Below are 13,488 nucleotides of genomic sequence, written 5' to 3' on the forward strand. Positions count from 1 at the left end.
GACCCGATACAGCGCTCATGTACTCGTACTCGTAATTGTAGAATTACTCAGATACAACAGCACTCGATACCCTTTTACGGCAACGTGACCTTTCGCGTGAGCTAACGTTAACGTCTCCTCAGATGAGCAGGTAACGTCGGAAGAGAAGCAATGTCAGCCGTTTGGAGATTCTTTACTATAAGTGACGATGACAAAACTAGAGCAGACTGCAAAATATGCTCTCCTAAATTGTCGAGAGGAGGGGAAAAATAGCTCCTTTAACACAAGCAATTTGATTAAACATCTAAAGAACCAACATACCACAGAGTTCAAGGAGTTTGCTAATGCTAGCAGCGGGAAACTACGACAACCAACGTTGGAGCAAACGCTGGAGAAGAGAGAGAAAATGCCCAGAGACAACCCACGGGCGGTAAAAATAACAGAAGCTCTTACCCAGTTCATTGCTCTTGATGACCAGCCGTTGTCAGTTGTAAATAATACTGGCTTTCGTCGTCTTCTTAGCGTACTTGAGCCAAAGTATGAAATTCCCAGCACACATCACAGACACTGCATTACCGAAGCTGCATGACTTTGTAAAAAAGCATATCAGCAACCTGTTGCAGGACATCTCGGCTTCACCACTGATATTTGGCCTAGCAGTGTCAGCCCAATGTCTCTCATCAGTTTAACTGCGCAGTGGATTGATGGAGAATTTACTGCACAGTCGTTCTACAAGCAAAGCACTTTCGGGGTTCGCACACTGGCCAAGCCATAGCAGGTGCGTTTGATGATATGCTCCAGGCGTGGGGCATTCCGAAAAGCTCTGTTCACGTTGTGCTTCGGGACACTGCCAAAAACATGATAAAGGCTATGAGTGATGTTGGTCTCCATAGCCTGCCATGTGCCGCTCACACCATCCAGCTGGTTGTCAACGAGGGCCTTTTAGCTCAGCGAAGTGTTGCTGATGCGGTGGCAGTCGGACGTAGAATAGTTGGACATTTTCAACATTCTGCCTTAGCCTACTCCCGCCTGGAAGACATTCAGATGCAGCTCAACATGCCAATAAGGGCAGAAGCGGGCATCGAGCAGAAGCGGGCTGTGGGAATATTTGGGTCAGAATACAATTTCACCGCTCACCAGTGGGCGCTTTTAGAAAGGACTTTATCTGTTCTTGCTCCGTTTGAGGAGTTAACCATAAAAAGTGAGCTCCTTTGATGCTTTGGCTTCAGATGTGATACCTGCGGTCACTGTGCTTCAGAAACTTTTGACCAAAGAAACAGACGAGGACCATGGCATCAAAACAATGAAGGGAACCTTGTTTGCAGCCGTCAAGAGACGCTTCACGGACACGGAAAAAACCCGCTCTACTGCATTGGAACAGTATCCGAGGTAAAGTGTGTGCGTGAGTGTGATGATCATGTGATGAGAGAATGATATCAACCTAAATAATCAATTAAATTTATTACGATATTTTCCGACATTCAGTTGCAGGAGATACAGGAGATGCAGAATGTGTCTGGAGGACAAACAGGAAGATATGGGGGAGCCACTTGCAAGAAAGATACGCAAGGCCCAGGCCAGCAGCACTCTGGACAGTGTGTTAGATGAGATAGCAGATGCGCAAGCATCGACATCACTGAGCACTGCACCTGTGGGTGCTGCCATTCAGTTAGAGACATACCTTGGAGAGAACACAACTTCTCGGGAAGACAAACCACTTCAGTATTGGAGCGTTAACAAACTGCGGTTTCCTACACTGGCCCAAATGTCACGCAGATACCTCTCAGCCCCATGCGTGTCACATATTGTGGATGAAAACAGAAACAGGCTCACAGCTGATAATGCAGAGAAGCTTCTTTTCTTCAAAAAGAACCTGCCCCTCACTTTTCCAAAAAAGGCTTAATCCTCACAGACAGCACTTACATATATGAAAACATACAGTGTCCTTTCATTTGTTCTTCAACAGTTTGTATGTTTAGTTATTCTGAAATTAACTGTGTCCCAAGTTAAATTTGTGTGAAATGAGTAGCAGACATCGCCGTGTTTCTTCAGGAAAAGTTGAATGTTAAAGATGTATTTGTTACAGTCAGGTGAGAACAAAACATGCATATATATATATTTGTATACACACACACACACACATATGTGTGTGTGTATATGTGTGTGTATGTATATCAACTTTTCATTGGATTATTGTCAATGGGCTCAAAACTCACTCAGAAATGATGCACACCACTGTTTTCTCTCTTGCTTGCATCAGCAACTCTTCTGCTTTTAATGTGAGGACACCGGGTCGGATTCAGCTCTGTGGGCGCTTCCGACCCGAACCTGAGTTTCCAGTATATAGTGTGAAGCTGTCTCCCTGCCTGTCTATTGCCGCTGTCTCTCTGCCTTTTTTCCAGGAGGATTGAGCCAATATACGCTTGCTGCGCCGAATGAAGTAACGTTAACAGAGCCGGTGTTGATCTGCCTCTGAGACGGGAATGTTGAAGTAACAGTGCCTGAACATGTCTGAGTGAAAAGCCACAGCCTTCATGCTGGTGTTCCTGCGTTTATTGCAGGATTTCTGTGTGAAAGTGGTTGTGTTTCGGATTATGCTCGCTCATGAGTTCAAGCGAACACGTGTACAAGCACACAACTAGTTGCAATCTTAGAACCGCAACGCTAGTGGCCGCAGGAAACTCCATAATGCCCCTTTAAAGGTATATTACAGAATGTGAAGATTAAAGTTGTTATAGAAAATGTTATTTTGTATATATTATTATTTATAAAGTAACAGCCAGCTTCCACAACAAGTGACAGTCCAGTGTGACAACTCTGTAGTTGGAAACATTGGTGTGATAAAGTTCTGCATTTCAGCTTTTCTGTTTATTTTTTAGAATATTATTTTATTTCCCAGCTATCAAGACAAAATAAATTCAATTGTGTTTTTTTGCTTTGGCTTTCTGACATTCTTGGTTCTTGTCACTATGAGGATGAAATGAACCTTTGTTGTGGCACATTCAGGCTTCCTCACTTTGAGAGCTCCCTCCACTGCCTGTTTCAAAGAGTCACTTCACCCAAATTACAGCAAGACATATTTTCTGTCTTACCTCCAGCAGCATCTTGTCAGATGTGCTCTGTGTTACAGTGACACAGAGTCACAATGACTGTGAGTGAGAGAGCTGCAAAATGTAATTCTGAAAAGTATTTATTTACATTCTGATTTCTGTTTAATTCATTGTTTCTCATCTACTTTTCTTACATGTTTTGTCAATACTGAATAAACACTGTGCTCAGCACGTGACTTTTTGCATCCCATACTGCTGCAGTCCTCTCTGAACTAATACTGGTTTAAAGGTTATTTCACTGTCTAAAGATGCACTAGACGTGTCAAGTGATGTATCAAATACACCTTTTCAATTTTAAATTGAGTTTTCTCTTTTTGAATGGCCTGTTCTTGTGTCAGTGGGACGCACCGAAACAGGTTTCGTACCAACAGGCCATAACACTATTTTTTGTTCTCTCTTATTAAGTTTATAGTTTGCAAATCGTCACTACTTTATTGTGATGTTGGTGTTAACTGGCATCCTGCTCATGATGTTTAGGCCATAAATAATCTAAAGAGGAAGGAAATCTTGTCATTTAATATTTAGATATCCGTCTTTTGCTCACGGACCACAGAGGAAAGGTATCTTTAAAGACAGCGCCCTTCTTCATTGTAAGTAGAATTGTTTATTGATGTGACTGATACTGTATATCTCCTGTGTACATTATTTTATCTCCTGACACGTTTTATTGTCTCTGAAGCCACACAGAGAGATGAGAGGAGCAGCTATGAGTTTAACTGCAGCAGCGAGAGGATTTGTCGTCTTCCTTCTCTCTGTGTCAGGTACTGAATATCTATACTTGCATTCATTGCATTAAAATAGGGAAATATGTAAAAATGTATGTCTTGTAAAAGTAGGCTGAAGGTCACATGTGGAAATAAGTGGATCAGAGTTGTGTGAAAGGAAAACTTTCCAGAAACGGTGAAAACATTGGTTTTGTGTGTAATGTGGAAAATAGCCGAATGTTAATTTGTTATTTATGTTTTTTATATTGTGGTGTCCGAACAATAATGCTGCGATGATGTGTTGAGAAGAAATCCGCTTGACACTGTTCTTGATCATAAAAGTTTATTACATCAAGGAGTTCAGCATCAATTACAAGCTCTGCAGCAGCTTGGAGAGTGACCCAGCCCGATGGCCACTCTGTCTCTCTGTACATCAAACATAGCTTATATAGGATATGTGCAGACATCTGTTAGGTACCATAGAGGGGTTTGAGTCTGCAAAATAAAGCTCCAACCCATAGAAGGGTACAGAACTATTCTGAGGTAACAAAACAAGGGGTCAAATTCTATAGAAGGGTTCAGTCCCTACATAACCACCAATCACTAATCTCCCCGTCGAGGGTCACTTACCCTCTGTCCTGCTGCTACAGTGCTATTTTAAACTGTTATGAGTCAAATGCACTACAGTTTGTTTTTGTGTCAGTTATTTTTATTTTTTATTTTTTTTTGTGTCAGTTATAATGAATATAAGGAAGATCAAATTTTGTGTAGGCCTTTACTCTTGTCTTTTACACAAGGTAATTGTGTGCTAATCACTTTTACATGCGGTAAACTGAGAATATTTGGGGTTTTATTCATGACTGTTAATCCTTTCTCTGCTGAAACCTGTTGCCTTAATGTGTTCGACAGTTGACTCTGGTTGCAGAAGATGGTGGACGATTAGTTCCTATCTGCAGCTACTTTTATCACGGTGAAGGTTTTTAGAGGGATAGCCTACTGGTCTCACACAGTGAAGTCCTTCTGACACTACTTCTGTCATATCTTCATCTGAACGAAACCCCTGCTAGTTCCTACTGTCTGATCTCAGTGTGATGTTTCCATGCTCTGTGTCCAAAATTAACTTTCTTCACTGCCTGACTGTGACAAGCAAGTTTTTTAGTCTGCACCAAGACAGACTAAATGAAGGAATAAGACATATTTTAATGTAAATAATGTTGTCATACAAATTTTAAACACAAAAAACATTATACGTGCATGTCTTTCAGTACATGACATAATTTCACCTCATCTAACAATCAGCCAGATATTTCAAAGGTAACTTACTGGTACCAGAAGACAAAAAACACAACCCACAGTTAAACCACAATGAATGAGTCTTAATCTCAGTTCAAATTTCCGCAAAAGTTCATATCTCAACAAAAACCTCTTCTGGATCCCAGCAAGCAAACAAAAACAGTCCTTTCAATACAAAAGTTGGCCAACGAAAATAAAACCAAGTGATGCCTCTTCCATCTAATAGACAAACTTAGTTATTCTCCATCAACACCGGATATTACCTGAGCTGACTGCTCTGTGTGTGTCTTGTGTGTGAGGCAGGGGTCTGTACCAATCGCCATAATACACTAAACCAACTACACGTGTCGTTCTGTTGAACCTTTTCCCTGTCCGTCAAAATGTAGCCTGACGATCTGCCAACAATTGACCCTCATTCAGCGGGTGCTAAAGTCAGAGATCTTGATACCAGTTTTCTGCGTCTTATGTTTAGCTGCTAGAAACTCTCTGACACCTCCAGTACGCTGCATTTATTTTTAGTTGTCACACTTAACTCAGCAGCAACCTGACCGCAGAGTGAACAGAGAGAACATTGGGGACAATGGGGACATGTCCCACCACTTTTTGAGAGGATAATTTGTTATATAGTTTCTGAAAAATAGCTTGCACCAAGAAATATGCACCAAAATGCTGTGAGTAAGCTTTATTTGCACAATAAGAAAACATGCAATGCAATTTAAATATTGAAGAAACACCTGTGCATTGTCCAAAAAAGTTACAAGCTGCTGATTACTGCATTATATTCCATTATACTTTTATATTTTGAATTATTGTCTGCCAAATTAATTTGTTTCCCTTTATATAAATAAAGAAATTTCCACCATAAATTGGTGCAGAAAATGTTTCCAGAATGCAGGAAATTAAGAGGTTATTGCTCAAAATCTTTTGGGGGAGGACCCCCAGACCCCACCCATATATTTCATTAACAAATATTTCTTCAAAATGCTGTGAAAATATCTTCTTATTTATATCTTCTATTCTTCGTCTTGTTCTCCTGACCATAGTTTTTCATCACACCCCTAATCTCAAACCTTATGTTCCACCACCGGTCTGCTACATCTTCCTTTGCACTGACTGTGTATAACTGAGCAAGTTTTTGTGTTTGGACTTCTCTGTGCCTGTGTTCACCCTGGTTTCATTCAGAAATAACATAAAAAGGTCATAAAGCTTTAGTTAGAAATGACCTTGTGAGAAGAAGGATACAGACATCTATGAGTCTTTGATGTTGCCTACTGCTGTTCTACTCTATTCTAGTAAAGTTTGTCATTTTATTCATTTTCTGTTTGGATTACTTGTGTGTTGAAATACGCTGCACTTTTAGGTATTTTGCTTAATTTTTTTTGAATGAATGGACAAAAGCAGAAACACCCAGAAGTAACATTAAAATATGATGAACACCTTGTAAAATTGTCTATTTTGGTTCAGGAATTTTTTTTGACAATGACTGCAGATAATCAGTCAGATAATTGAGGATTTTGTCCACATTACATTTCAACTAAATCCTATAGGTAGTATGATCCACTAACTGATTGCTAAATTCAGTTATTAATGTTTTTTTGTGTCTGATGTGCTCTGTGTTACAGTGGTACAGAGTCAGAATGACTGGGGAGTGACTTACACTTCTACTGAGATCTGTGCCTTCAAAGGATCAACTGTGGACATGAGCTGCACCTACACATACCCATCCAGAATAAATGGCAACGATACTACAGTTGAGAAAACATTCTGGTTTAAAGGTGATGAAACTGTGGATCTGAAAACAAAGTCAGAGTATTTAGGTCGGGTGACGTATATCTTTAATGAGAACCGCTGCACTCTGAGAGTCACAGACCTGAGAGAGAGCGACTCAGCTGAGTACAAGTTCAGGTTCATAACAAACCAACCAGGTGGGAAATATACTGGTTCACCTGGAGTCACTCTGTCTGTTACAGGTAACAATTTCATCTGAATATTTATTAATTTAGTTTCATGTGTTCAACACTTTATGAAGGTTACTCACATCTCTATTTGATTGTGTGTATGTTAAAATTAAGATTTCCCTTATTCAGATCTCCAGGTGCAGGTGAGCAGATTTCAGGTCTATGAGTCTTATAACTGGGCAGAGCTGAAGTGTCACAGCAGTTGTCTTCCACCTGGTCATCCTTCCTACATCTGGTACAAGAATGGACAAAGGACATAAAGATTACCACTCTCCTTCAGTCCATTGCTTCAGTATCAAAGTGTCCAACTTGAATCCATGGTAACAAGAACCCATGTAGTTTCTGATACAGGAGGAAATCAAGCTGCACCTCCGCTTTATGTTCATATGAAATATTGTCCATTTAAAATGCTCCACTGTGAAAACTCAACCTCATCTTGAAATGAAATGTTACATGTGTTCACGTTTTCTCCTCCAGATGCTCCAAAGCTTCCCTCTGTGTCAGTGAGTCCCTCTGCTGAGATAGTGGAGGGCAGTTCAGTGACTCTGACCTGCAGCAGTGATGCTAACCCAGCAGCTACTTATACCTGGTATAAATATCATGGAAATCCAAACCTTCATCTTCCCAGTAAAGAACCACAGCTTATCTTGAGCTCCATCCTGCCCTCTGACTCTAGAGGGGGTATTACTGTGCAGCTGAGAATGATCTGGGAATGAGGACATCTGAATTAGTCCCTATTAATGTGAAATGTGAGTAAAACACAGCAAATTTAAAAAGCTTTAAGCAGACAATGACAACTTTTTAATGCTTAATTATCCAGTCAAATGTTTTGGTGATCATGCACTTTCTTCAGCTCTAACATCCAGCATCCAACATCTGGCGTGGCCACAGGCTTCTGTCCTGTTATCGACTCTATATCCCCAAAATTACTTGTGTATCTCAGAAAATTTCAATATTGTGAAAAGGTTTATTTTTTCCCCATAATTGAAGTCATAAAGTGAATGTAGTCTAGATTCACTACACATAAAGTGAAATTCAGGCCTTTATTTGTTTTACTCTTGATGATTATGGCTTACAGCTCATGGAAATCAAAAAATAAAATTAGAATATTAGTTCTGTTATATTCTAGCTCATTTCTTGGACATGTCTGTGCCTGGTGGCTCTTGATGCACTGACTGCAGCCTCAGTCCACTCCTTGTGAAACTCCCCCAAGTTCTTGAATCGGCTTTGCTTGACAATCTTCTGAAGGCTGCTAATCATGAAAATTAAAACATAAAAGGCTTTTAGTTTTTCACTTTATGTCTAAAAATCTTTTATTTACACAATATTCTAATTTTCTGAGAAGTACCTGTATGTTCATATACTATACTGGATTTTGTTAAGAGGCAAACGTGTTTGGATTGTAGGAAGGGCTAAGGTTTTGAACCCCATGTAATTAAATAACAGTCCAATCATCATCAGTCATCTGCAGTAAAGTAGAAACACTTGTATGTTTTTTTTAAATAGCAATTATGACAAATACATGTCAAAACATAAATGACATATAAAGTGTATCTTATCTGGTACTAACCAGTAATATATCACTAAGTATATACCTGTATATCCAACTCTGCTTTTCGATAGTCAATCAGGGCCATTACTGCAGTATTTACAACACATTGCAACATTCTTGTGTGATATAACTTACCTCTGTTTACTCATAAACTTGTATGAGGGACATTCCTCTGGTCTCCTCTAAGATTTTAATGAGTATAACTCAAAAGGCCACAACACACAGCTCTGCCTGCTGCCAGTCACAAAACCATCTCCAAAGTTTCAGATGCTTCCACGCTCAAAACTATTACTCATTTCAGCACAACACAAATCTGTCCTCATTTTTGTTCATTTATTTGATCTTTTCCAGATGCTCCAAAGCTTCCCTCTGTGTCACTGAGTCTCTCTGGTGAGATAGTGGAGGGCAGATCAGTGACTCTGACCTGTATCAGTGAGGCTAACCCAGCAGCTAATTATACCTGGTTCAAGGAGAAAGGCAATCTAAACCACCTTCATTCTCGCAATACAAAAACACAGCTTGTCTTCGGCTCCATCCAGTCCTCTGACTCTGGAAAGTATTACTGTGCAGCTGAGAACGAGCTGGGGAGGAAGAAATCTGAATCAGTCTTTATTGATGTGAAATGTGAGTAAAACACAGCAAATTTAAAAGGCTTCAAGCAGCCAATGACAACTTTTTAAAGCTTAATTATCCAGTCAAATGTTTTGCTGATCATGCACTTTCTTCAGCTCTGCCTGTTTCACATTCACAGTCTGCTGCTGTAGTTCACTGAGCAGCTACAGTAGATGATGAAAAGGCAGATTTATTTACAATTGGTCTGCCAAATATGCAAAGATGTTCAGGGATTCAAACCTTCAGTAATCCAGAAAACCACCTCTAAAGTTTCAGATGCTCCCACACAAATACAACATCCAGCATCCAACATCTGGCGTGGCCACAGGCTTCTGTCCTGTTATCGACTCTATATCCCCAAAATTACTTGTGCATCTCAGAAAATTTCAGTATTGTGCAAAGGTTTATTTTTTCCCCATAATTGAAGTCATAAAGTGAATGTAGTCTAGATTCACTACACATAAAGTGAAATTCAGGCCTTTATTTGTTTTACTCTTGATGATTATGGCTTACAGCTCATGGAAATCAAAAAAAAAAAATAGAATATTAGTTCTGTTATATTGTAGCTCATTTCTTGGACATGTCTGTGCCTGGTGGCTCTTGATGCACTGACTGCAGCCTCAGTCCACTCCTTGTGAAACTCCCCCAAGTTCTTGAATCGGCTTTGCTTGACAATCTTCTGAAGGCTGCTAATCATGAAAATTAAAACATAAAAGGCTTTTAGTTTTTCACTTTATGTCTAAAAAATCTTTTATTTACACAATATTCTAATTTTCTGAGATGTACCTGTATGTTCATATACTATACTGGATTTTGTTAAGAGGCAAACATGTTTGAATTGTAGGAAGGGCTAAGGTTTTGAACCCCATGTAATTAAATAACAGTCCAATCATCATCAGTCATCTGCAGTAAAGTAGAAACACTTGTATGTTTTTTTTAAATAGCAATTATGACAAATACATGTCAAAACATAAATGACATATAAAGTGTATCTTATCTGGTACTAACCAGTAATATATCACTAAGTATATACCTGTATATCCAACTCTGCTTTTTGATAGTCAATCAGGGCCATTACTGCAGTATTTACAACACATTGCAACATTCTTGTGTGATATAACTTACCTCTGTTTACTCATAAACTTGTATGAGGGACATTCCTCTGGTCTCCTCTTAGATTTTAATGAGTATAACTCAAAAGGCCACAACACACAACTCTGCCTGCTGCCAGTCACAAAACCATCTCCAAAGTTTCAGATGCTTCCACACTCAAAACTATTACTCATTTCAGCACAACACAAATCTGTCCTCATTTTTGTTCATTTATTTGATCTTTTCCAGATGCTCCAAAGCTTCCCTCTGTGTCAGTGAGTCTCTCTGGTGAGATAGTGGAGGGCAGATCAGTGACTCTGACCTGTATCAGTGAGGCTAACCCAGCAGCTACTTATACCTGGTACAAGGAGAAAGGCAATCTAAACCACCTTCTTCCTCGCAATACAAAAACACAGCTTGTCTTCGGCTCCATCCAGTCCTCTGACTCTGGAAAGTATTACTGTGCAGCTGAGAACAAGCTGGGAATGAGGACATCTGGATTAGTCCATGTTAATGTAAAATGTGAGTAAAACACAGCAAATTTAAAAGGCTACAAGCAGACAATAACTTTTTAAAGCTTAATTATCCAGTCAAATGTTTTGCTGATCATGCACTTTCAGCTCTGCCTGTTTCACATTCACAGTCTGCTGCTGTAGTTCACTGAGCAGCTACAGTAGTGAAAAGGCAGATTTATTTACAATTGGTCTGCCAAATCTGCACAGATGTTCAGGGGATTCAAACCTTCAGTAATCCAGAAAACCACCTCTAAAGTTTCAGATGCTCCCACACAAATACAACATCCAGCATCCAACATCTGGCGTGGCCACAGGCTTCTGTCCTGTTATCGACTCTATATCCCCAAAATTACTTGTGCATCTCAGAAAATTTCAATATTGTGAAAATGTTTATTTTTTCCCCATAATTGAAGTCATAAAGTGAATGTAGTCTAGATTCATTACACATAAAGTGAAATTCAGGCCTTTATTTGTTTTACTCTTGATGATTATGGCTTACAGCTCATGGAAATCAAAAAAAAAAAAAATAGAATATTAGTTCTGTTATATTGTAGCTCATTTCTTGGACATGTCTGTGCCTGGTGGCTCTTGATGCACTGACTGCAGCCTCAGTCCACTCCTTGTGAAACTCCCCCAAGTTCTTGAATCGGCTTTGCTTGACAATCTTCTGAAGGCTGCTAATCATGAAAATTAAAACATAAAAGGCTTTTAGTTTTTCACTTTATGTCTAAAAAATCTTTTATTTACACAATATTCTAATTTGTACCTGAGATGTACCTGTATGTTCATATACTATACTGGATTTTGTTAAGAGGCAAACGTGTTTGGATTGTAGGAAGGGCTAAGGTTTTGAACCCCATGTAATTAAATAACAGTCCAACCATCATCAGTCATCTGCAGTAAAGCAGAAACACTTGTATGTTTCTTTTAAATAGCAATTGTGACAAATACATGTCAAAACATAAATGACATAAAGTGTATCTTATCTGGTACTAACCAGTAATATATCACTAAGTATATACCTGTATATCCAACTCTGCTTTTCGATAGTCAATCAGGGCCATTACTGCAGTATTTACAACACATTGCAACATTCTTGTGTGATATAACTTACCTCTGTTTACTCATAAACTTGTATGAGGGACATTCCTCTGGTCTCCTCTAAGATTTTAATGAGTATAACTCAAAAGGCCACAACACACAACTCTGCCTGCTGCCAGTCACAAAACCATCTCCAAAGTTTCAGATGCTTCCACACTCAAAACTATTACTCATTTCAGCACAACACAAATCTGTCCTCATTTTTGTTCATTTATTTGATCTTTTCCAGATGCTCCAAAGCTTCCCTCTGTGTCAGTGAGTCCCTCTGCTGAGATAGTGGAGGGCAGTTCAGTGACTCTGACCTGCAGCAGTGATGCTAACCCAGCAGCTAAATACACCTGGTACAAGGAGAATGAAGACTCACCAAAAGCATCAGGACAGAACTTCACCATCACTGACTTCAGAGCTGAACACAGTGGGAATTATTACTGTGAAGCCCAGAACAGAAGAGGACGTCATAACTCCACCTTACATCTGATTGTTGTGGCAGGTAAGTTTTCTACATTCACCTGTATACACAGACATTTACTGCACCAGACCTGATTCACATATTAATATGTAAAAATCGACACATTCTCACTCACATAAGAAAATAAATGTCCTGTCTGCATTTCCTCCATCATGTCAGAGGTGGATCACACTGACTGACTGACTAACAGACAGAATCACCTGGCAAAGTGATTTATTTATATAATCCTGCTAATGAGGGACCTTACATCTGTCTGTATTTTTAGGGAATTCATCAATAATAATGAATATCATCAGGTTGACTCTGGTGGTCTTGATGCTGATTACTCTGCTTCTCCTGAATCTGTGGATGAGGTAAAACAATTACAATCCATCAGTTCAGTCACCGCTCTTTTATTCTTTTTTTTTTTTTTTTTTTTTTTTTTTTTTTTTTTTTTTCTCCAAACACTTTACTTCTATCAATTTTTTTTACAAAAAAAAAAAGAAAAAAAAAAAAGAGAGAAACAAATCAACATCATCAAATCTCTTCAGTTGGTGTGTGGTCAACCATGTTCAAATATAAATGTCCATATCCAATGTCGTTGAATACTGAAAGGCCTTGTCAGCCGCTATGACGTCTCCATCTTGTAACCATGTTTTTCCAGCTCAGCCCTCAGTTGATTTGAGAAATCATCCTCTACATTGTCATCATCCCAGTTGTCTTCCCAAACATGAGCATCTTCATCTTCATCCAGCCCCGTCCAATCTTCGGCTGGGAATTCTTCAAACTCGTCATCTTCCTCCAGTAAGCCCAGGTCCACGGTCTGTTTCTTGTCTGACATGTCCGCTCTTTTATTCTTCAAACTTCTTTTAGTTTTAGTTTTGTGAATTTTATCATGTTAAAATTTGTATTTGTTGTTGTTGGACTCAATCCAGGAAGAAGAAAACTCTGAGCTCCACCACTGAACCAAATGAACCTATAGAGGTGAGAGAGAGAGAGAGAGAGACAAAAGACCTCAAATAAATATTACATATGCTAAACCCGCTCTCGCCTCTTGTAGCTACATGGTAGAAGATCAGAGACCTCTTAAAGATATCACATGATAATAGTTTAGCATGATATAT

At 39.2% G+C, this 13,488-nt stretch overlaps 2 protein-coding genes across 2 annotated transcripts in view; one reads left to right on the forward strand and one right to left on the reverse strand.

Moving 5' to 3' along the window:
- LOC119891947 (B-cell receptor CD22-like) overlaps window positions 1-7,760 on the forward strand; it is an 18,808-nt gene extending 11,048 nt beyond the window's left edge. The window contains exon 5 of the mRNA XM_038703997.1: window positions 7,522-7,760. Coding sequence (XP_038559925.1) covers window positions 7,522-7,760 — 239 coding nt within the window. The remainder of the gene's footprint in view (window positions 1-7,521) is intronic.
- A 5,096-nt stretch (window positions 7,761-12,856) lies between these two features.
- sem1 (SEM1 26S proteasome complex subunit) lies at window positions 12,857-13,207 on the reverse strand. The gene has a single exon (XM_038713217.1). The coding sequence runs from the start codon at window positions 13,203-13,205 to the stop codon at window positions 12,993-12,995; it is 213 nt and encodes a 70-aa protein (XP_038569145.1). The 5' UTR covers window positions 13,206-13,207; the 3' UTR covers window positions 12,857-12,992.
- Between the last annotated feature and the right edge of the window lie 281 nt (window positions 13,208-13,488).

The sequence above is a fragment of the Micropterus salmoides genome, unplaced genomic scaffold (assembly GCF_014851395.1).
Source record: "Micropterus salmoides isolate LMB-PRFRI ecotype aquatic unplaced genomic scaffold, ASM1485139v1 Ms_hic_scaffold_1, whole genome shotgun sequence".
NCBI classification, from domain to species: domain Eukaryota; kingdom Metazoa; phylum Chordata; class Actinopteri; order Centrarchiformes; family Centrarchidae; genus Micropterus; species Micropterus salmoides.